Here is a 24220-nt window from a genome sequence, read left to right on the forward strand (position 1 = left end):
AATACTTTCTTGGTATCGTTCATTACTTGGATGTCAGTGTTACCTGACTCACGTGCCTTCCTAAAATACTTGGTTTTACCTTTCTCATTAGAGATTTATCATTAGATTAGATATATTGCAAGTAAAGTAAATGACTGATTGGGACTCCTCTGTTTTTATTGAATCAATTTGTGCAATGATTATCATTATACTTCTTTATAGGTTTTTGTAGTTAATTCAGGTGTAAACTACTACACCAACCTTAACACATTTTTTAGCATATTGTTTTGGTTTTTAATTTTTCTTTTGTTTACTTTGTCTTATTTGGATGCAATTTTCCAAACTTCAGATGGAAGAAATTGTCATTGTAAGAAATTAATGACTGAAATTACCAATCGGAAGGTTGGAGTATGGTGTATGTATTGCCAGACTTAAGTTGGTCAAATTACATGGATATGTTAATTATCTGAGATGCTGTTTCACATTTATTAGTCAGCTACCTAGTAGATGTGAAATTGCCACACTATGTATTACATTAATACACCACAAAGGCTCAGATGTGATTAAATGGACTTCCTGCATACTTGCAGCCAACCAAGGATAAAGAAAGATATTCAGAAACAGCAGATGGCTACCAGCCATCATTTAATGACCTTGTTTTAGTTGCAGAGACACTGGGGGAAAACCCCAATTTAATGTATGCACCTGAGAGTTTAATGAATTTCCACAGAAACACCTACAGACAACCAGTTCCTCGCAGGATGTTTACTAGTCATGTTACAAGACAACTGTTCAGGCTCATAAGAATAACTGAAGAGACAAATGAAGGCTCAAGACAATATTTGTAATCTGAACCAAGGGACCAAGTACCTTAATAGCTGCCAGTTACTGGCAGAACAAACAATATAGGAATATAGAAATTGAAAAGAAAATACAGAATACCTTTGTGGAGCAGTGGCTCCAATCCTATCACTTTTGACCCCTCAAAGTCATAAACCTGCTTGCAAACCGCTATTTGTAATGTCTTTGTGTGGGCATGAGCTGTGCAGACTACCTCGCCTCCTCAACCTTCAAGCCGGTGGAACCACTTTACCAGTGTACGGGTTTCGAGGTAGAGAAATCAATAATTTAGATTTGTTCATTTCTTCTCTCACTTTTGAATAATTGTGACTGTGACACAATTACATCTTTAGCACCCATTAGACAAATTAGAGAAAAGAACAAACAACTTGTCATATTACAGCCTCTGCCCCAGCTGAACTGAGGTTAGCCATGACCTCATAAGTCCATTAGCGTAATATGCTGTGGAGCTGGCATCTCACTAAAGAGAGAATTACCATATTTCTCTTATAAATACAGAATATAGATTTTTCTATTAAAAGTCCACAGCTTCACTAGCAGCTTTGAGTACTTTGTAAGGCATATTTTGAGCTCAGTGTTACAAGTGACATTGAGCAAACTTAAATTTTAACCTAATGGTGAAGCTATATCAAGATCGGAAAGGTTATTGGGCTTTACAGTGAAAAGTTCGGTCTCATTAAATGATAATCAATACAACAGGAGTCGAGCGCATGACCTGCTGATGGCAAAAAAGCAAAAAGTGTAAAAATATCTGTTACAGAAAAAAATGAAACACTAAACTGACCTACTTCCCCATTTTATTTCACAGAGCCAACACAAAATAAAATACTAGCATCTTATAGTTCTAAAAGATTCATCTTCACAAAAAATGTGCAAAAATACTTTTCATACCAGCGTGTTTTATGATTTTTGTGCCTTACAGTAATGCCACCACCGATCCAACCTGCTCACAGTTATTTATTGCTTTTACAGTCACGTGAGTTCACATAGATAGGCACCACATGTCCACAGTTTAACCGCAACACTTTTTCTTGTCCTTAGTTGCTGTTCTTGGCTGAGGCATGTTGGCTCGCTGTAACTGTAGCGCCTGTGGGACAGTGCACTTGATTCCATCCCAGCCCTCTTGCAGCTCTATCTCTCCACTCAATAGTCCCTGGTAGATTCGTCGAGTGAGGAGCTCGAAGCACTCCTTTACATGTTGCCCAGACTTTGCAGATGCCTCCACGTAGGGCGTTCCTAGCTGCTGGGCCAGCTTCTCTGCCTCTTCTCGGCTCACCGCCCTTTCCCTGTGAGCATCTCGATCATTCTTTTGACCCACCAGGACGAACAGAACCTTATGTGGCTGTACTCGCTCGCACACCTCAGCATGCCAGTCTTTAATATGGTCAAAGGAGGCTCGATGGGTGATGTCAAACACTAGCATGCCTCCAACTGAGTTGCGGTAATAGGAGCGGGTCACTGATCTGAGGAAAGAAGTGAGACAAAGGGGTAAAAAATCTTGAGAGATAGAAAAACCCACACTGGCAAACAGAATCAACATTTATGTCCTGTTCTAATGAGCAGTTAACAGCTGCTGTGTATAACTTCAGCTCTTTTGGACAAGCATTCATACAAACAGTTCCCCCTGATTTATTGAACCAAAGGTCATCTAAACTGTCAGGTGGTGAAAACTTCATCTAAACAGGTATTTCTGAAAACAGGACAAGCCTTTGGTTCACTTAATGGGATTATAGATCCCATCCAGAGTGAAGTTAAATGCAAACAGGCGTAGTTTGCAATTTGTTTCAGTTCATTCAGCTGGAGAACTGGAAAATAAAGGATTTGGAGACAGAATGAAGCATGCTTCTCCTAGTTCTTTCATTAAATACGCTGAGCCTGGAAAATATTACATTTAAAAGAGCTCAATCTTCCATTTAGAAGTATTGCACAAACTGCACTTCTGTACACAGTACACACCTATCTTGTGGCACTGACAGGGTGGATACACAATCATAGCTGAAAGTAAACAAAGCAAAACAACTTCATTGTGAACGGAATAGGCCCTAGTTCAGTTGTCGCACACAACTAAAGTGTCTCTAATTTTCATTTTTTGAACAGGGTCCTTGTAATGTGGCCTAATGCATTAAAAACGACATAAATGTTACCTGGATTCCAACATAAAGCTCATATCATTGTAGACTGCATATATCTTATTCAAAGATCATCCATACCTGAACCTTTCCTGTCCTGCTGTGTCCCAGAACTGCAGCTTTACACGGATCCCCGGTTCCACCTCCAGGAAGTGAACGTAGAAGTCAACACCTACTGTCTCGTTGATGGACTCCATAAACAAGTCCTCTGTGTAGCGTTTCAGTAGGGAGGACTTTCCCACAGCTGAATCGCCCAGCATGATGATCCTGAACTGGTACTGCCACAAAGTCAGGTCCATTGTTGCTGGCAGTTACAAGAGATTAAGACAGGAATGACAGCTTTTGGAGATATGAAGGTGTGCACAAGCGCTGGGAAAGAGAAAAACAGATTGTCATAAAGATTAGAAAAGGTTAAAAGCAAATATAGTGAGAGATTACTGAGACTGAAGAGAAAGAAAGAGACATAACTTCATGGAGACTATCTACCACACAAACTCAACACCAGTTGCTTTCTTACCTCTGACAATCCAAATGTTGAGAAACAGGCATTAAGCCACTCCTTATTAATCTCACTACCAATGCAGCAGCAGTGTTCACAGCCATCCCAAGCTTCTTTCCTTTTGTGACTGCAGTACAGCTCTCATTCTCATGGTGGCTCTTCAAATCCTCTACGAGGGCAGGTATGTAGAAAAATCTTCCCCACAAAGTGGATCCATTTGAGCTGCTGATCTTAACTAGTACAGTAAGCTTGTACACAAGTGTGGCTTTGCAGGGGCGTGTACTTCTAAAGGTTGCTTGTTGATACTTGACTAAAGGAGGGGCAAGAGCACAAGGACAAAGGGAGGGCCAGATGTGGGAAAGGGGGAAGTTTAAGGAAGTAGTGGCTGCATAAAAAAAACTTATCAGGGGAAACTGTGCAGTTTCCTGTAGTTGAGAGCCAGTAGGGACATCATCATCACCAAACATACAAAATGAGGGTGACTGTTGGCAACTCTAACAGTTGCCACACTATTTGCAACAGTTTTTATCACTTTATGATCTCATATGTGCAGCGAAGATCTGAAAAGGGAAGTTGATAACAATGTCGGTTTTTATCCTCTGGGAAAGCCAAACTGGTCTCACAGCTATATGTAAAGTGACTGTGACCTCTTAACATTATGCAGTGATGGAACGGGTTCAAGTTACATGAAGGGACCATGGAGAGCAACAAGCTTCCTCTCCACTGTCCTGGTTAGTAGGATAAAAAGTCCATCCTTAGGCAGTTGTGACACCAGCATATTTATGAAAAGTCATTCACAGATACTTACAGCTTGTAGGTGTAGTATTCTCCAGGACTTCCCCCCCCCCAAAAAATACAAATAAACAGATGTGCTGCATAACACATGCATCTAAATTTAATAAATAAAAGGCATTTCAGTACATTTGGGTCACACAATGGTAACAAAATGGGATCTCATGTTACTTAGTAGACTGAAAGTGCAAGAGGGACATTTGATAGTTATAACCTACTAGATGCTTTTACTGATGCTTCAAGATCCATTTGAGATCGTAGTTTTAGTTTTATTCTGTTGTTGTCGCAAAGGTTGCTTAAATTTCCCCAGCTGTCAGATGATTGTGCATCAGCATATTTCAATTTAAACAGTTCTTAGTCAGAAATAGCAGTAAAGGGCAATCATGTTTCCTGGTCATAGGCAAAAGTTGTGCAACATGAACTGGTCAGTTCAGTTTTAGGGCTTCACAAACTAATGGCGTTCCAAAGTGAGTGAGTCTTCAAATGACAGCTTACGTGCAGAAATTAAAAGCCTGCATCCATGTGATTGATTCATGCCTAAATCTTTAACATTATCAGAGCAGAATATTTCACATTTTCACCCAAGAGTCACAGCTTCATGTCCAAACAGATCTGGATGTAATACAGAGAAAGATTGCTTAAAACCAAACCAGTATTAAACTATGGGGGAAATACAGATGAAAAAACTGACAATTACAACAATTTAAAAAGGTAAATATATCAGTAATTCCCAATATATATATAATCCCACCTAACCCTTTCTCAATTCCAAAAAACAGAGAAAGTCTCTGAAAAATATTTCTCTGAAAAACTCCAAAATACACATCTTCTCATTATTTTACCAGAACATCATTATGATAACGGCAGTACACTTTATACCGATGGGCTGATGTCTTCCCTTTAATCATGTACCTTAGTGTATTCTTTTTTAACAAGTTCCATTACAGCAACAATTTTTTTAAGTTCCCTCATAAAACCTTTATTAATACTTGATTTTTGCAGCAACTTTAAAACACTAAAATAAACAGAATTCACTACCTTTAATATTTTGCTGTAGGCAAAATATTTGAAGAACATAAATTATAAATTGTTATGACAATAAAGTATTAACAATTCAAAAATACAGAGTAATACAAAGATTGTTTGTGCAGAGTCAGTCAGGGTATTTCCTGGGTGATCTCCATGAGCGGCACATACACAAAAATTACTTCTACAAAGGCAGAAACTTCAGCTCACGCATGTCCATGTCGGGAGAGCTGCTACCACTGTGATCACTGTAGGTGTCCCTGAAATGAAAGGTAAATTCAGAAGATTATTACATCAGCAAGACATTATAGGGGCAATTTTTTCTGTAACTGCGGGAATTGATGTGACATAGCATCAGTTTTAAATGCAGATATAATATGTGTGGGCAAAATGCTTAATGACTGATGTTAAATATTGATCAAGTTGTAGGTTCTTTGTAAGAGGTTTTTTCACGTTTACCACTCAGATTACTTATTAAAAGTGTCATCAAAGCATAAATGTCAGCTAAATATGATAAAAAATGAGAGAAAGGTGAAATAACATTCAACTGTTTGGAGGTTGGAGAAACACCGTGATGGAATAAGCGAACTGGGAAGTTATAGCTGCAGTTACAGCTAAACTTCAAAACTGTTGGACTGTCACCATTGCAGTTTCATTTCCTTTAAATAACTTTTGGATTGGCAAGTGATTGATGTGCTGGTGTTTACCGTGGAGAAAGGCGACAGCCCTTGGCCAGGTAGCTCTGGAGTTTTCCTGCAGAGGCCAGCAGGAGACCAAAGTATGGAGGAGAAGGTTTGATAGGTCTGGAGGTGAACTCTGGATGATACTGCACTCCAACAAAGTAACAGTGGTCTGAAACCAAAAAATTGCATATTACTGCACGTTTCTGCTCCCTCAGGCTTCATTTAAACAACAAAGATTAAATGTTTGATATCATAACGAAGGACAGTTTGGGGTTAAACATGATTTCTCTACATCGTGTTCAAGAATTGTATGTATTAGAAGAAGCCGGTGGGTGCTGGATTTCAAACACACTTTCCCCATACCCTCTAATTCAATGACTTCCATCCGCTCTCCTTCCACATCCTGACCAACAAACTGAAGTCCTTTTTGTTCAAAGTGATGCTTCAGCTCTGGATTCACCTGAAATAAGATAAGATTCTGTGATCCAAGGTTTTATTTTTTGTTTTGTTCTTGCAGTACTTCTAGAAGAAAAGCCATGGGCCCAACAAAACAAAATAATGTTCAAATCAAATCTCAAAGTTAGATAAGATACTGCACACAATACTTTTGCTTAATAAATTTTGTAATTACAAAATAATTTCCACACTTTTCGCTGTATAATAAAAAAAAATTTAACCCTTGTTTGGATCACTACCTCAAATCTGTGTCTGTGCCGTTCGTCAACATATTCCACATCTCCATATAGCTTTCCTGGAAGAATAAAAAATATTTTATCAACAGTAATTAGGTAGAAGAAGTCCAGGTATCATTTGATCCAGGGAGATACATACTCAGCACACTGGTGCTGGATGAGAAAATGGTCCGCCTCTTTCCCAACCTCATAGTCCCACCCATCTGGCCTGGGTTGTGTTCTGGCATGTCAATTACCTGTAGGGATCAAATCAAGATTATATAACTAATAATGGATGGTAAACATGCATGGTAAAAAAACAAAACAAAGAAGATAACATACCACAGGGTGTTTGGATTCTGGATTAAATTCTGTGGAGTTGGCATCTGAAAAACACAAGATGAACTGATCTGAGCACAAATCAGCTTTCCAATAGGTGGAAGCCTTAATCATCATTAAATTAGAAACCACTGGAAGCAAATGTTTCTTAGCTGTGTCCTCAGCAGAACTAAACAATCACGTACCTTCCCATCCAAGAACACTGCGGGCAAATTCACACACTGCCAGCTGCATGCCCAAACAAACGCCTGCAAAGAACAAGGCCAGTGGAATTCTAAATATTAAACAACATCTTTTTACATAATATATAAATCACTGACTACATGTAATGAATTTGGATATTAAATGCTACCTCATATGATTAATTGTCAGTAAAGAAAGGTGTGCAGTAAATACAGATTACCCTTTCAATATGCACCAGAGAGAATTTCAGCAGCCAAAACAAATACAAGACCTTGAAACAAAACCCCAGTAGGGGGTTTGTCTTTTCATTGGTGTAAGCGGTATTTGAAAAATTCATATCATACATAAAATATATGAACAGCATCCCAGCACATCCTCTACACCACCCAGCACTAAGGTGTGTAGGACAGAGTCTCTGCTTAGACTGAGTCTATATCTATAATCAACTCAATGTGTTTCCCCCTATTTGTCTTTCAATAACTGCTCAAACTACGTCCAACTGCAATATAATATGATACACAACATACAGCATAGCCTGACATCTCCCTTACCCAGGAATGGCTTATTCTGTTTCCGTGCCCAAGAAATAGCCTCCATCTTGCCTTCTGTCCCTCTTGCACCAAAACCTCCTGGCACCAAGACACCACTGTGGAAAAGAAAGAAAAGACCATCAATGCTCAATTCACTGAGATTTCACAGACACATGTAGAACCACTTAAATCTATTTAAACCTTGTGTCACTCTCTCTGGAAAACTTAAAAAAGCAAAATGCCAGGCTGGTATTGTACAGCCAATGTAAGATAATTCAGTATCGTATGGTTAGTGAACTAAGTAACATAATTAGAAAAGCTTTCGTTTGTGATAGTATCTGATTAAGACACACTAGTGACATTTTTCTTCAAAAAGATGAAGAAGAAAGAAGAAAAAAAACAACAACACTATCCTAAATTGTGTTTCCTTTATCAAAACAACCCCCTGCGGTAATACAATAATCTTTTTCGCTGTCCCCAACTTGTAGCATAACCTGTTACTGCTTCTTTTGAAACAGCCACAGACAAGCAGGACTTTTCTTTTAACCCATTTGCAATATTGCTACTACCATAGCTGCACGAACTATAATACTCTATATATATATAATAGAGTGTACATTTTAATATCAACAGCTGCTGATTATCCAAGATTATCCACACTTATTAGCGTGTTTTCGCCTTGTTTTGTCTACTCACTGAGCACTGCAGAGTTTCTGCCAGGCCTCGTGATATTTCACTGGATCATCTTGCAGGGTTGTAGTCTCCAAATCTGCAGAGTCTATGTACTGCAATAACAACAAACAGTGTAATCTGGATAGAGATCAGTCAACAACAGGCTGTACAAATACAGGAATATGTGAGGTTTTATTTAAGTATAGCAAGTTTATCTAAAAACAGTCCAAACTGAAAACAGCGATGCAAAATTCAGAAATTAGAAGAGAGTTGTCTCCTTACCTTGACCTCTAGTTTGTGATTAATGGCAAGGGCTGAGTGCTCTAGGGCCTTAATAACAGATGTGTAGGAGTCAGCTAACTTTGTATATTTTCCCACCAGGGCTATGGAAACATGCTCCAAGAGACGGTCGGATCTGAAAAGAGAGGGAGATGATTTATAGTACAGAATCTGGTGCATTCTTTGAATGATTACTTCCTCAGCTACCCGTTTTACCCGATCCCCTCAACGCTCAGTATGTTGTACTCACTAGGGAAAGAATAAATAAATAAATCTGCTTCTGGTGTCAGCATTCTTTAGGGAAAGTTTTGTGACCAAAATCATAACAAGCAACATTATTGCTGACATATTAGGAGGTTCTGAAACTTAGATTGAATCTGTCACGCCTACTTGTCTAGTAATGTTATGTTCAAGAAGTGAATATAATATTTTTTTTCATTAGCAGTGTAATGGTGACTAAAAGATCATGCCTGGATGATCTACAAGTCTGACACCAAGTTTTAAATTTAATAAACACACAGAGTCCTTTTTTTGTGTTGTATTTGAGGTTATGTCATGAGCAAGGAGCAAAAACAAACAAACAAGCAAACAAACAAACAAAAACAGCATCGTGGATATTCAAGGCTTCGAAATACACAGTCCAAAACACATAGCAGCCAAGTCCACCTTTTTGTACCTTAAATGAATGTATCTAGTTTTCTCTGTTCAAGACAAAATTCAAAATAGTTAAAGGCTGAGATACTCTTTCCTACCGGTCAGCCATCTCCTTCCACTTTGTTAACATCTTTCTGGGTCTCATCTCAATGGGCAAGTTCAACCGCTCGCACAAGTACCTCACAACACCCTGATCCTCCAGCAGCAGAGGAACTCTATAAATTGAGGAGACATCGTGGACACAGATCACCTGAAAGGAATTAGAAGACGTGTTATTTGTTGTCATCTGCTACCTTTTTTTTTAAAAACCATTTTAATACACTGACCTGTCACTTTATTAGGTATGCCTTAGCTATCAAAAGGACCACAGTGTCTCTTGGTATAAAATGTTACAAATCCCCCACATCTTTGCAACATCACCGCTGGTCTGAATTGTTGATACAAAGTAGGATGGATCCACGCTTTCAATTTCTCTACACCACATTCTGACCCCTTCTGAATACCCTGGTTGTAACGAGTGGTTATTTGAGGTACAGCTGCCTTCCTATCAGCTCAAAGCAGTCTGTCTATTCTTCTCCGAACTCTGGAATTAACCTGGAGATGAAAAATCCCAGTAGATCAGCTTTCAAAGTCACATCAACTTTCTTTCCCATTCTGATGCTTGGCTCAAACAAGCACCTGAGCAGGTGTACCTAACAAAGTGGCTGATGAGAGGATATGCTTTCCACATCTGAGGTCAGCATCTATCTAAATCTAATGATATCATAGCAACAAAAAGTAATTACTTAATAATAATAAATTATTATATAATGTTATATCTATTTATAAAATATGACAACATTATCTGAAAGAGTAGATGTGAGTAGTGATGAGAACTGCACTAGCTCATAACTAACATAAGTAGCCTACCCTACCTACAGTTTTACAGGAAATCACCTGTGTGGGCTCCACATGACAAAACATGGAGATCTTTTCCTTGACAGATGTTTCTAGAGGAGTTGTGCAGCGACAAACAATCTGCCAAAAGAAGGACATATATATCAGGATAATGTATACAAACAAAATAATGCCAGAGCGCACACTTGAGTGTTTACGATTTAATACACTCCAAATTTTATTTGATTGTGTACATAATGAAATTAACATGTGATTCAAAAGGATGGCTTTATCAGAAGAATGAGGACAAGATCTGAGAGGTACACTCTTAAGCGAGTTTAAACCAGCTTCTTTGTGCTAACTGACTTGAGAAAACCTAAAACCGGGCATTTCACATCTCATATGACTCTTCGTCCTCACAAAATGATCCCTGTGAGTTCCCCCCAATCCAGTGACAGACATTATCAGATGATACTGATATAATAGTGGTAAAAAAAAAAATCTGCCAAATCAATCCTACAGAAAACAGTTCATCTATTGATTTAGCACGCAGTTGTAAAATTAATTCAAGTTAGCCATTTTAATGCTTAGTGCATTTGATATCCATTTGACTTGCAGATATAAGAATCAGTTTAATCTGACTACCCACCAAATCTGCAGACAATCCCAGCCCTCTGAGTTCTCGGACGCTGTTCTGGGTTGGTTTGGTTTTCTGCTCCCCTGTGGTATTGGGCTTTAGAGAAAAGATACAGCCACACAAAACAAAGCATAAATGGCCGTGCAATATAAGTCCAAAGTGATTATCCCCCCCTGTTCAATACCACGTTCCTTCAATTACCAAAAGAATGAATTTAAGACTAATGAAACAAAAATATTTCAAATTACTCATTAGATCTGGTGATCTTACAGGTAATCAATTTTTCTACAATATCTGCTAACACTACTTGGTTGTGCATGGTCACTAGCAAACCATACCTGTGGTATCAAGCTGACATGGATGTTGCAGAAGTTCTCCCTTTTCACCTTAAACTGGAACTGTCTGAAAGCTTCAATAAAAGGCATGCTCTCGATGTCCCCCACTGTGCCTCCTAGCTGTGGACACAAAACACCAGCTTAAAGCACAGAATTACATGCAAGAATACACAGGCTGAGCCTCAGCACTTTGGAAAGACTTGGGAAATACAGCACACTGTCAGCAGTACCAAGCCCATAATACTGTCAGCGCTGGTTTGAAGTATGCTGTATAGAAAGAACTGCTAGAGGCAGGATAATAATTTAACTTGGTTTATGAGAACTTGACTCTTTTAAGCTGCAAATATATTAAAGACGAAATAATTCTGCAGCACATACTGTAAAATAAACACTTGATTTATAACACAATGATTTAACACTGTTTTTTAAAAATACATAAAACATTTATTTCCCAAGGCTAGAAACAGCGCCAGTGTTTTTACAACCTTTCAACAGCAAATCATTTTTTAAATCCCTCTATTTACCAGTTTTTACTGTTTTTTGTTTTTTTTTTGGTGCATCACAGTGACACTCATTTGTTCGGGTTCAGCTATTTCTCAGACCTGCTGCTGAATGGTGCCAATATTTGCTATCGCTTCAGGCAACAAGCTTTTTTTTTTTTTTTTTTTCAATCCTTTTGGAAAATGTCATCTACTTCTCAAAATCACTAGAAAAACAGAATTGCACAAATGATTAAAGCGGTGGTACTCAGACTGTGAGGTGTGGAGCTACCGCAAGTGGGGCATGGACGACCAGTTGAAAAATGTTAAATGAAACTAAGTTGAATGAAAATTATCCATTTTTATGTGAAAAATACATTTGTTGTAGATATTATAATTACTTTATTTCAGAAAAATTCAACAAGTATTCCACTTCTGAAGTGGAGCATTATTTTTTTAAAAGTCTGAGAACTACTAGACTAAAGAATGACCCATGGTAATGTAAATAAGATACTTCCCACTGCAGCATATTTATTTACACTACAGGTCACCTTGGCCAACAACATAAATCCCAGCTTACCTCTATGACACAAACTTGAGGCTCCACACCGTCCTCATCCACTGAAATGGTTGCCTGCTTCATTACCCATTCCTGAATAGCATCTGTGATGTGTGGCACCACTGACAAAGAAAAGAAACATTTTAGCTATAGTTATCTGTGCATTTGCATTGTATAACTCAACCCTGAGAAATGCATGCACACATGTCAAATCCGCTTTCCTAAGGCCCGTTTTGGCAATAAAAGCAGTTATGTAAACAGTAATATCCAACCTTGTACAGTCTTGCCCAGGTAGTCTCCTTTTCTCTCCTTGTTGATTACTGATTGATAGATCTTTCCAGTTGTGATGTTGTTATCTCTGATAAGGCGGATGTCCAGGAAACGCTCATAGTTACCCAAATCTAGATCCACTTCCCCACCATCATCGAGAACAAACACTTCACCTGGAAAAGACAAACAGTACATCAGTGTTTTCACACAGTTTGTTTCATAGTAGCTTTTCACCTGGTAAAAATCCTTCCTGAGCCCCACTTGAGCCCCGCTTACTAACATAACAAATAAATATATACTTGACACTTTATTACGTACACCTTGCTCATACTGTGTCGGAACCCCCTTTGCCTTCAGGACTGCCGTAATTCTTAGTGGCACAGATTCATCAATGTGTTGGAAACAGTCCAGAGGTTTTGGTCCATGCTGACATAAAAGTATGACTTACTTTGGTGCAGATTTGTTGACTGCACGTCCAAGATGCAACTTCCCTATTCCACCAAATCCCAAAGGTTCTCTATTGGAATGAGATCTGTGATTTTGGCACAGTGAACTAATGTTGTGTTCCATTTGCCTCCAAAGTCAGAGCTATGAATGATGCCATTCCTAAATTTAGTTTGTTCAACAAAAACTTGGAAAAGCAAGCAATGCCATTAATGCATCACTAGCAGTACAACCCAATGCTTGCTTTTGCTTAAAAATGCTGCTGCAAGACATTCACAACTGTCGGTGGTCTGTATATGAGGTGTTTGTGGTTACAAACACACGAATATGCAGGATCTCTTCTCTTTTTTGGGACCACTGTATAAAAAAATCTCAAGAGATCAACAGTTTTTGAAATCCCAACCCAGATGGCAAAAACAACCATGTCATGTACAAAGTCACTTAATCTACCTTTCCTTCACATTCAGCTGCTTAGTTTGAACTTCTTCAGCTCATCTTGACCCTATCTAAATGCCTAAATGCACTCAGTTGCTGCCATGTGATTGGTTGATTTTACACTTCCATTGGCAATCAGTTAAACAGGTGCACCTCAAAAAATGGTCAGGGACTGTACACTGTATGGAAACAACCTGTGCCCACACCACTCTACCTTAAAGGCTCTAACACTCCCACAGCGCTTCTTGTCAAATGTTAACCACAGAACTCCATCAAACAATTGAATCAAACTGCTGATGGCAATTGACTGAGGACAAGGACATTGTTAGAAGCAGTAAATTATAAATTACTTACCGTGCTCATAGGGTGAAAAGGTTCCAGCATCAATATTGATATATGGGTCGATTTTGATGGCTGTGACATGAAGACCGCAGGACTTAAGGATTGTTCCCACACTGCTGGCAATGATGCCCTTACCAATACCAGATATAACGCCACCAGTAACCAGGATGTACTTCATAGTGGCATCTAAGACTAAACACAGAAAACAGGAATCCAGTAAATGACTTACAAATGTACTTTACATTTCTAGGACAAGTTCTTAGCAATACTGGCATTTACAAGCTTTATTTACTCAAGTAGACAAATAGTATTAAAAGTCCCAAGGGTCCTTCTGCAAGTGGAAAAAAAGACATTTTATTTTATAATTTTCTATAGTGTTTTTGGGGAAAATAAATAAACACATGTCCCGCTATCCAGCGAGATATTTTAGTTGCTGTATGCTATGCTTGACACGACCCTGTCACCAATACTCCAGAACTTAAATAAGTAGAATTGAATAATGTTGTTTAATACATTTTTGGCCTTCTTTTAAGGTAAGGATAATCAAACTCATACTGAGCATTTAATTTCAGATAAGACTTAATTTACATGGCTGAATCAATACATTATTTTTATTTGTAGATGACGACATAAACATAACAGGGTATCAAACCAGTGCTAGTATTTGTGTTTCCTCAGAAAAAGACCCAAGCTGTGGAATGTATTGGACTATAAAAGTCGAAAATGTAGTTATAAAAATAAAGGAAGTAAACAGAATTGAAAGGAATTTCTTTCTTGGTAATATGTAACAGGCTTCCATCTGTCAGAATGACCGACTTGATCACCCAGTCAAGTCAAACAAGATCGGAAGAAAACAAAACATCTCAAACAGGTTTCAAGGGCTGCACATAAGTTGTGGGACTTACCACCCTTACTGTCCTTTAAATATATTGACGTTAAGTAAATGGGTTTAACAGTTAAAAGACATTTCTGTAGCAACAAAAAACAACAACTTATTTTAATTGTCATATTTGTTAAATAATATGTTATATTTATTAATTTAGTTATCTAGAAGTTAGGACAAGAGAAAGATCATTTTGTTTGTGCGTATGTGTGTGTGTTCGTTGGGGGCGGGGTCAGATTCAAGGAAAACCCTGCACAGAATGTCTCCTAAACTGTCTATTTTAACAAGGTACTTGCCCTGCACCAACATTTAAATGGAGAATTTCGCTATGTGCTCAGTAAATTTATAGCTATAACACTTAACAGCACAGCCTGTCTGTTTCATGGTTTGATTAAACTGACAGCATGATGGTGTTTTTCCTTATAGAGGTGTGGCTAACCCTTTGTTTACATCCATTTGTTTACATTGTTCGGACCTATGCATTACAGTGAGACTGTACGAACACAAGTGGGTAAATCCAAATTGTAAAACCTAAGAATGTGTTAACATGTGATCGAATTACACCGGTGTGAAACACGCAGTGAATCATTAACTTTTGTTATTGTTTTTATTGACAATGTATGAAGTTAAATTGGCGGGAAAAAAGAGCGCAAGAGTAACTTCTCCAGAGGGGCTCCTGAGAGCTTTCGCGGGTTACTGAGTTTAGCCGCAGGTAATTTGTCGTTAAAGGATTGCTACATACATATTTCACAGAGGAAAACTGGTCGGTTGATTAGTTTTCACCTGTCGTAACCCAGCTAACATTATCCATACTGTCTTGTGTGAAGTCCTGGCTTACGGATTTTACTTACAGAGACAAAAAAAATGATTCATTCATTAGCATCCAACAAGAAAAATGTCATATTTATCGTGTTATTATATCAGTTAACTGGTTATAACCAATTTTGGGACACCAATAACCAAGTTAGCGGCATTTTCTTCACCTATTAAACGACTTTCCGAGATACAGCGTCAATAAAAAAATCCATACAAACTCACCAAACGGCTATAGCAAAGTGTCCAGAAATACCTTGATGTAGTGTTTATCTAACGAATTTCTTTCTGTTCGTAAAGAAAGCCCACGTTGTTGCAGTACAGCAAACACGTGTATGACAGGCTGCGCTGACTGGTTGAGCCACTTCTCCAACAGACAGTTTGCGTCCTTCCGTTTCGTAATGTAAGTAAATTTTCCTTTCTTTTGTTTGCTCAGGCAAACCTTGGGCGCCGCTCACACAGGATTAACCAATGGGAGAGCTGAACTGCGGAGAAACTCTGCCTTACAGATTAAGCTACGGTCGAATTTTTATGCCCGAGTCTACACACTGGGGCGAATGTAAAGCATTTCAAGGTCAGTGCAGCTTTTTTGAAACTAGAAATTAAAAATCATCAGGAAAATGATTTTGGATTATTAAAGCCTTCTTAATCTTTTTTTCTTTGTATAAATTGACAGATTTTCTCCACTACTGTGATGAGATATTATCATGCTTAGTAGTGATTACTAATTAAAATAAAGCAAAAAAAATATAGCTATTATTCTAATTTGAAAGTCAAAATATGTGGAGAAGAACTTTATTCTAATTATCATATTTGTCCGACTCACCACTAGATGTCCTCAGTTTTCTATGTTGCATTATTCATCCCCTAAGCAGGCTAAAGCTTGACCTTTCACAAGTATAATAATACTATTAATAAATAATGATCTGGAAGGAAATAAGCCTTACATTTACTAACACAGAAATTCAATGTCCTCATGTATTATTGTTTGGCAAGTGTGGCACAATGAGACAAAGCACTAGTCCCACTTAAAACCCAGTTTACACCCTAACACAGCCTCGAAGATATTAAAGTTTTTTGTATTCACTGTTGTGCTGCTCCAGTTTTGCTGTGGGTAATGAGAGTGGTGATTCTAATTCATTTCTGTCCATGATCTAATTAAAGACCTCGTCCCTGCCACCTCATTTTCATAAGCTGTTCCCTTCAATTACATCTGACAAGTGAGCAGAGACACACATTAACCTCCTGCAGGAAGAACTACTGTGCTTTCCTCGTGTCTTTGAAACATTAAAATACAAGAGAGCCATTCAAAGCTAATTCCACCTCTCTCAATCTACCTATTTGCAAAACATATCTGAGGATAAGGCCGCACCCACCACCCCCACAGTCTGATGTAGACTTTCTTTGATGCAAATGACAAGAGAGTGCCATGCAATGTTGTATTTTGCAATGCTTAGTGGTCATGTGTATCACAACATCCAAAGTCACTCTCTATAAATGCAACACTATCAGTGTGTATACCTTTTTCAAACAGCGAGAGAAGCCAAAAGGAAGAAGCTTAAGTTAGAGCGAAACTTGTTGACCTAACTCCCAATAAAATAGACGTATTGAAACATATAGCACTGTTTTTGACACTCAAGGTTATTTGCGCACAGACAGATGAGATATGTTTATTTATGAGAACTGAACTTTAGGTGTAAAATAGGATAAGATTTTCATTGGGAGTGACCAGGATGGGAGAGGATTAGAAATAAGTATATCAGACAAACATGCTCAAACTAAGCAGCTTGGAGACAAACTTAGAGAGGCAAGACTGAGATGGTTTGGACGTGTGCAGAGGAGGGATGGTGGATATATTGGATAAAGGATGTTGAAAATGGAACTGGCAGGCAGGAAGAAAAAAGTAGGATCTCAAAGGAGGTTCATAGGTGTAGCGAAGGAGGACATGCAGAGGGTCGGTGTGACAGAGGAGGAGGCTATAGGGATAGGGTGAGTTGGAGACAGATTATCTGCTGTGGCAACCCCTAAAGGTAGCAACCAAAAGAAGAAGAAGAAAAAGAAGAAGTGATGTAGTTTATTTTAAACTTCATCGGGACAGCTGTTGTCTCCTATTATGTGGTTATGTTGTCTTGTTAGAGCATGAGGTTAGTAGCTATGGTTTGAATTACGCTAACAACAAACACAACAAAGGCAACTTATTGCCAAAACATTTTGTTGGCTAAATATATTCAGGTCTTAAGGAATCATTATGAAGGAAATGTTAGACTTCCTTAGGATCATTTATGCTAACTGTTGGACTATGATCTTGTAATGAGAATTTTACAATTTTCTGATGTTTAAAAACCAGATGATTAACCAGGCAGCTGGGAAAATTCAGCAGTTAAATCCAGGATGAAAGTATGTGTTAATTTCTGCCTTAATTGTATAATTATCTGTAATTGATTACATTAGTTATAAAAAGCACAATTATCTGATTCCATGAAATCATAAATAAAAGACTGCTTGCTTTTTTTGCTGAAGATTATTTGTGTTTCAATTAAGTGACTCAAAAAAATGACTAATATCATCATAATGAAAACAACCATTTCCCTGTTGTGCAAATAAAGTGAATTATCCACGAGAAAAGAATGATGAGAAATATTCCACCAAAGTCAAACATCAGTTTGTTTTGGCAGGTTTCCCCACCACTCCTCTCTGTAAGCTGCATAGCAGCAGGGTCAGATGTCACAAGCTGCTCTACTCTCCCAGACCTCCAGTGGGCAAGAGAGGGCCAACTCCCAGCTCAAGCAGACACAGAAACAGTAGCCCACACCCCTCATGCCAAACACACATTATTTATGAATAAGAGTGGTGCCTTTCCCTGTCCTCTTGTAGTTTTGGAATTTTAAAGACAAATCGATTTAGGATGGGAACACAGATGGCTCTTAAGGCACAATGCAGTTCAAAACCACTCAGAGGAAGAGTGAGCTCTTGGGCAATTAGTGTCATTATGGCTGCTCATGTGCTTGGTGGGCTGGATAAACAGTGGCTGTGGCTTCTAGGGGTTAGGCATGTGGGTAGCATGGATAATAATGATCGGTGCTGTACTGCAGCAGAGCAGCGCATGCACAAAAACACACATAAACACACACAAAACAGCTTTAAATAGATACTGGTCAGAAAGCAAAGGTAAAGAGGAAAAAAGAATGTAAAGGAACTAGAAAAATCAAACCACTTATGATCATAAAACCAAACCAAAACCAAATGTATTCTATTTAAAACAACAATATAAAAACTAAGAAAAGCAGGCACTGTGTGCAGTTCAGATCCTGTTTACTCTTTAAAGAATCACGGGGGACTCAAATCTAGTCCAGAATACAGTGAATGCAAAGCAATAAAAAGCAAAGTTTTGAATCATTAAAATGTATTTTTTATCACAGTTGTTGACTTCTAATTTCCTGTAAGTCAGCAATTCAGGTAACCACTGATAATGTTACAAATGTATTATTTATTTCTATATATACATATATCATATTTGTGTAATATTGTATTTTCGTGTGAACTGGTGTTGTTGTCAGTTTGAGATCTGAGAGGTTAGCACATATATGTACACACACACACACACACACACACACACACACACACACACACACACACACACACACACACACACACACAATCATCTACAGTTATAGTGACAACCACATGTGACAAAAAGGATGTGTGGTTGTAAACACACCGAAAGTGACCTGTAATTTCTCTGAGAAATGCAGCTCGTAGACCTTGAGGGGAAACTCACGCTGAGTTTGTTGTCATTATCTTAAACCTATTTAATACACATGTGTGCGGATGCATCTCTATGGGAGTGTAACACCTACCATTCTCTTTGCCAAAACCACAAGTTATTGAGAAAATAAATGTCAGTTAAAGGGCGTTGTCTGTGGCGTCTCTACTGGTCTCTCCTCCTGCTACTTGGAGCACATCTAATTTGATTATGAGCACCAGTGAGGAAAAGCATTGAGAGTGAGAGTTTATTGGATAACATGGGACCAACGATGACAATAGAGAGATGAGAGGGAGTGAAATGGAGAGAAAGAGAAATAGGAATTAAGTGATTTGTGAGAGAGAAAGGGAGAGAGACACTCCAACAGAGGGAACGAGAGACTCTTCCCATGGGGGGATGAGACTGGATCAGTGCCCGGTATGCCACTGCACTGTCGTCTGTGAGCTGCCTTTGTACATGTATGGAGACCAGCATATCTCATGATCCTCGGCTATTATCCCGACCCAACTCCTAGTATGGGGCCTAGTATTCTCTCCTGCCTATTGCTTCTCTTCCTGCTTACTTTCACCACCTGCCTCTCACCCTTTTTCCTTTTTTCTACTCTATCCTTCCTCTCTTCTCAATCCTTATGACCCCCTACTCCTCCTTATTACACTCTTCCTGTCCATCTCTTCACTCTCCTGGCCAATGCACAGCTAAAGCTGGGCCTCTGCCACCTGAAAACAGATGACAGTTTTGTGCTTTTTTCCCCCTGTTACTGCTACAGACCCCCCTCCAGGAGAGGTCCGTCTGCTTAAGACGAGAGGGGGAAATGAGGATTGATTAATTTAAAAAGCACACTCTCCTCTTTTTTCTTCTCTGAGCCCCCCTTTAGCAGAACATGCCTGCCCAACAGAGAGAGATTGAGAGCAAAATCATGGAGGCTCATTCATCAAGTTCTGTATCCCATTATAAATAATGTGTGTAAAGTGCAAACAAGCCTGGGAACTAAGGATTGTGGCCTTTGACCAGCACTGCTATTATGTATGTGCAGTTAAGACTTTTTCAGCGAGGGAACGGTGACAAGATCAATGTGTCAAAGCCAACATGATCCACGGGAGATTCTTGTCTTTAATTTTTCTGTCTTAATTTGAAATGATGTTCAGTATTTCGTATTTTAAGAAAGGGCAAATGTGTATACATCATTAACAATACACCATATAAATGACCAAACAATCATGAATTGTCATTATGTAACATATGTCATTATGTAACAACAATTCAGTTGTGTAACGTTTTTCTCAAAATACAAAATAATTGATTTTACTTTAATCTCTAACTGTCAAATGGAATTTTGCTTCCTAAAATAATCAATGTGGCAGTCAAATCACCAGTAACATTAAAAAAGTCAGTCTGATAACAGATCATACTCTAGAAGGAGATACGCCCTGATGCCTTGTGACCCTGCACATTAGCACTCCTAGACCACATGTCATGTCAAGTCAGATGCTAGACTGAGCCGAACAAGCAGTCCTTTTATCACTAACTCAGTTATTCAGTTATTTCAACCTCTTCACGCACTGAAGACTGCTCGACTTGCTTACACCACTTAGCTGTGAATATCCGTCACAGTAAAGAGAGGTGCAACTCGCTGCTGATACTTCTGATGCTATCAAGTTCAAAGTTTGACACCATTTACCATTTAAACATGACTTACCTGAGATATGTCCTTGCTAATTCCTATATTAATGAAACATCTTAATATTGTTGTTTTCAGAGGAAGGCATTTTCTAACTGACCAAAGCAAATTTTAAAGTTCTTTGTGTGACCAGTTTATGTCTTTCTGAAGCTACTCATTAGTGCAGCTTTCAGATTTGATGTACAAATATTTGTATGGTGTGTAACTCATAGGGTTAACACTTGAACACCTCTTTCAACATGTTTAGATTTTTTCAGAGTATTTCATAACCGTGCAACGCTCCCAATTCCACATACATTTTAGTTTGCCAACAATAACCCAGTATCAGTCAAATGTCTCTCTCTATTCCTGTCCCATACCTCATGTGGGCATGCCAGTGCCCACAAAGAAGCTACAGTGTTATACAATGAAGTGTTCTATTTCGGTGTCCTTATCAATAGAGGATCTGTCTCTGTCAGTATCTAAGCCCCCTGCTTAGTCTGTGAGAAGTCTTCGTGAAGGAGTGCAAGGACAATGAACGACTTGATAGGAGGACATATCACTTTGGATCACATGTTTAAAAGAATGAAGGAACATGACCCAACCAGAACCAAAGTGGCTGGGTCTATGTGAATTATGACCTGTTTGATAACAAGTTTGGATTCAGCGCTGATGTGCACAGAGCAAAGGTTCATCAATTCTCACCGAGAGACTGTTTTAGATTTAATACTGTAGAAAAGACATGAGCCACATCTTGTTTCTTTATATTTTGGTTCCAAGGAATGAGACTTTCTTCTAATTTTTATAATGGTTTACAACAGTAGTTCTCTGGGCTTTCTTTCAGGATTTCTCTCTGGACATTGGCTGTTTTTTCAAAACATTCCTTTTTCAGATGAATGCTTTGTTTGTTTGTTTGTTTGTTAAGCAAGTTAACGCTCACCATTTAATTTTTCAAGTATAAAAAGGCACCAAAACAAGGAATGAACCGGGGATGTGTCTACAGATACCAGAAAAATTTGAAAAGAACCAATTTGAAAAATTGATAGTAAGATTTTGTTACTATCAGCCTATCGGAAAAAGACATTTTCAATTTCAAGAAACAACAAATGCCAAAGATGACACAGTTTGCAAACTGATTCCCATACCTATTAGCTGGACACATGGTATAGCTTACCATGGTTTTCAGTGTGACATTGGAAATATGGGGAAACAGGACAAGTGGAGGACAAAGGAAGGAATGATGGGTCCAAACAGTTATCCACAAGTAATGTTCTTAAGAAATTGGGAAAAAAATCAAGAAATATCTGACACAAGACTAGAACATTATTACAAATATGAATTATTGGGTTCAATTTGTTAACAACATGTATGAAGGAAGTAAAAAGAGAGGTACAACAATGAATGTCTTCAACCATCTGTAAAACACGGTGGAGGCTGTGTCATGGTTTGGGGCGGCATTTCAGACAGTTGATTTGTGGATTTTGTTAAACTGAATCATGAACACAGAAAAAATACTATCAGATTTTGAGCCACAAAACAATGATATCTGGAAAGTGTTTTCAACACAAAACACTCTACCAATGCTGTAAAAACATGCCCGGTTGGAAAAGAAACATACAATGGAACACTATCAGTCATGTACTGGCCTCTCTGATGTCTGAACCTTTACATTATTGAAGCAGTGTGGGATCATCCTGACAGAGAAAAGAATAAAAGACAGCCAACATATAAAGCAGAGCTTTGAACGTCCTTCAAGAAGCCCAGAGATCCATTTCTGAAGTCTACCTAAAGAAATGACAATAAAGCTTGACTAAGAGATCTAACGCTGTGCTGAAGAGCAAAGGTGACCATACCAAATATTGACTTTCAAACTCAAAGGTATTTCTGTACTGTATTTCTATATATTTTCCATTTTCCTAGCAGCAAAAAAAAAAAAAAAAAATTAGGAGAGATTCAAAACTTTTGCACAGTACTGTACATGAAGAAAAATCTGAAACAAAAACCCCCAGAACTTATATTACTGACTCTCAGATCCCTCTCTTAGCACATGTGATTCTTTAAAGAGCAAACAGGATCTGAACTGCACACAGTGCCTGCTTATCTTTTGGTCAGTGTTTATCAAAACTCCTCAGTACTCATGCTAAAGTAAGGGTTAAATCTGCAAAGAAGTAATCCACTTAACATTGTTGACTCTAGGGGGTTGTGGTAGCTCAGCAGGTGCTTGTGAGTTTAATTTTGACTCATGGCTTTTGCAGGATACCTCTATCCCTCCAGTTTCCCTCCCTTATCTTCATTGTAGACCACTGAGTGCAGCAGGGCTGCAATGAAGATAATCATTAAGGAAAAATTATTTCTCTCTCACCTCTCTCTCAATCTCCTTCCATCACTCATTGAGTTTGGAATGCACCAGTGCAATCACCCCCACTGAGAATAACACTCATGTTGGGTAATTTTGTCTTACATAAGGGAGAGTATTGCACACAACAAGACATGTAAAAACAACATCAGGCAAAGCTAGAGGGAGAGAATGCAATCCTCAGCTATTTGTAATGGAGAACAGGGGAGGGGCAGCGGGGTGGAAGATGGATGTGATTTCACATTAATTGTGTGGGTTCACACAAGTGCGTGCATGCGTGTTCAAATGTGTATGTGTGCATGGGGTAGGAGGTGTTAGAGGAATTTCTGAGAGCTATGCTGACTTTACAGGCACAGCAGGATCTGAATGTGTGTGTGTTCATGTAGTGAGCAAGGAGGCACGTGTGAGTAGGTGCCTATGATGTGTGTACTAGGGAACATGTGATTTTGTGTGTGTGTGTGTGTGTGTGAGTGTGTTTTGTGGGCTGCCACACATAGCTGGGGGAAGAGGGTGGAATCTTCTTAGTGTGATGTTGAATTTGAAGACTGTAGTGCAAGAAACAGGATAGCAAGAGTTCCAGAAGTCAGCTGTAGAGTAACAATGTTTTTGTTTCTATGAAAAAACAAATACAAGCCAAACAAGTGTAAGCACTACTGTAAAAATTTCTATTTAGTTCTATTGGTTTTTTTGTAGTTTTTCCTCTTTATTCTCTTTATTTTCTTGTCATGCAGGCTTCACATAATATTAGCAAGGTCCCCTGGTTGGCACTATCAGCACCCTTGATCTAAACAAAACTCGTGCCAAATGGGGCATAAATTGTTTGAGGTTGAAATAAAGTTCATTTCTGAAGTTGAAGTAATTAAAATGTAACCAATTAATAGTGGGAGCCACAATCCAGTGTACTTCTCGTGCCCCTGCTGGGTGCTGGACACTAAGGTACTGTTTGATGAAGACAAAAAAAGAGTAGAGGGGGAAGGCATATTCACAGTCAGTGAGAGGGAAGGACAGCTAGAAGCCTGAAGGTGAGAGTAGAGACTTTGAATGTAGGGACTATGAATGGTAAAGGACCAGAGA

The 24220-nt window shown here is 38.6% G+C and overlaps 2 protein-coding genes across 3 annotated transcripts; both read right to left on the minus strand.

Moving 5' to 3' along the window:
* Positions 1–670: 670 nt before the first annotated feature.
* Positions 671–4278, minus strand: rab42b (RAB42, member RAS oncogene family). Its single transcript, XM_026184566.1, has 3 exons — positions 3487–4278; positions 3051–3338; positions 671–2303 (listed from the first exon to the last, which is right to left on the minus strand). Exons 2-3 carry the CDS (start codon positions 3266–3268, stop codon positions 1853–1855), a joined length of 669 nt encoding a protein of 222 aa, XP_026040351.1. The 5' UTR covers positions 3269–3338; positions 3487–4278; the 3' UTR covers positions 671–1852.
* A 60-nt stretch (positions 4279–4338) lies between these two features.
* Positions 4339–15763, minus strand: LOC113031974 (CTP synthase 1-like). 2 transcript variants are annotated; one of them, XM_026184565.1, is made up of 18 exons: positions 15627–15763; positions 13687–13866; positions 12456–12626; positions 12205–12305; positions 11149–11265; positions 10823–10906; positions 10234–10314; positions 9396–9547; positions 8647–8779; positions 8389–8477; positions 7714–7808; positions 7165–7227; positions 6983–7026; positions 6801–6897; positions 6665–6720; positions 6333–6429; positions 5994–6138; positions 4339–5546 (listed from the first exon to the last, which is right to left on the minus strand). In XM_026184565.1, the coding sequence occupies exons 2-18, from the start codon at positions 13850–13852 to the stop codon at positions 5471–5473; spliced, it is 1767 nt and encodes a 588-aa protein (XP_026040350.1). In that variant the 5' UTR covers positions 13853–13866; positions 15627–15763; the 3' UTR covers positions 4339–5470. The 2 variants fall into 2 exon arrangements, with proteins under 2 accessions (XP_026040350.1, XP_026040349.1); XM_026184564.1 differs by having other exon boundaries at positions 15596–15763.
* Positions 15764–24220: the final 8457 nt, after the last annotated feature.

This window comes from Astatotilapia calliptera, chromosome 11 (assembly GCF_900246225.1).
Source record: "Astatotilapia calliptera chromosome 11, fAstCal1.2, whole genome shotgun sequence".
Lineage (NCBI taxonomy): Eukaryota > Metazoa > Chordata > Actinopteri > Cichliformes > Cichlidae > Astatotilapia > Astatotilapia calliptera.

What these genes read in the sequence shown, in the direction of transcription:
- rab42b (XM_026184566.1), bottom strand. Translation starts at nt 3,268, where the DNA reads ATGGACCTGACTTTGTGGCAGTACCAGTTCAGGATCATCATGCTGGGC. An exon ending in GCAGGACAGGAAAGGTTCAG is followed by an intron (nt 2,304 to 3,050) that starts GTATGGATGATC and finishes TTCTTTCCTCAG; the next exon opens with ATCAGTGACCCGCTCCTATT.
- LOC113031974 (XM_026184565.1), bottom strand. Translation starts at nt 13,852, where the DNA reads ATGAAGTACATCCTGGTTACTGGTGGCGTTATATCTGGTATTGGTAAG. An exon ending in CAGAAACTCTGCAGTGCTCA is followed by an intron (nt 7,809 to 8,388) that starts GTGAGTAGACAA and finishes TCTTTTCCACAG; the next exon opens with TGGTGTCTTGGTGCCAGGAG. An exon ending in ATCCAGCACCAGTGTGCTGA is followed by an intron (nt 6,721 to 6,800) that starts GTATGTATCTCC and finishes TTATTCTTCCAG; the next exon opens with GAAAGCTATATGGAGATGTG.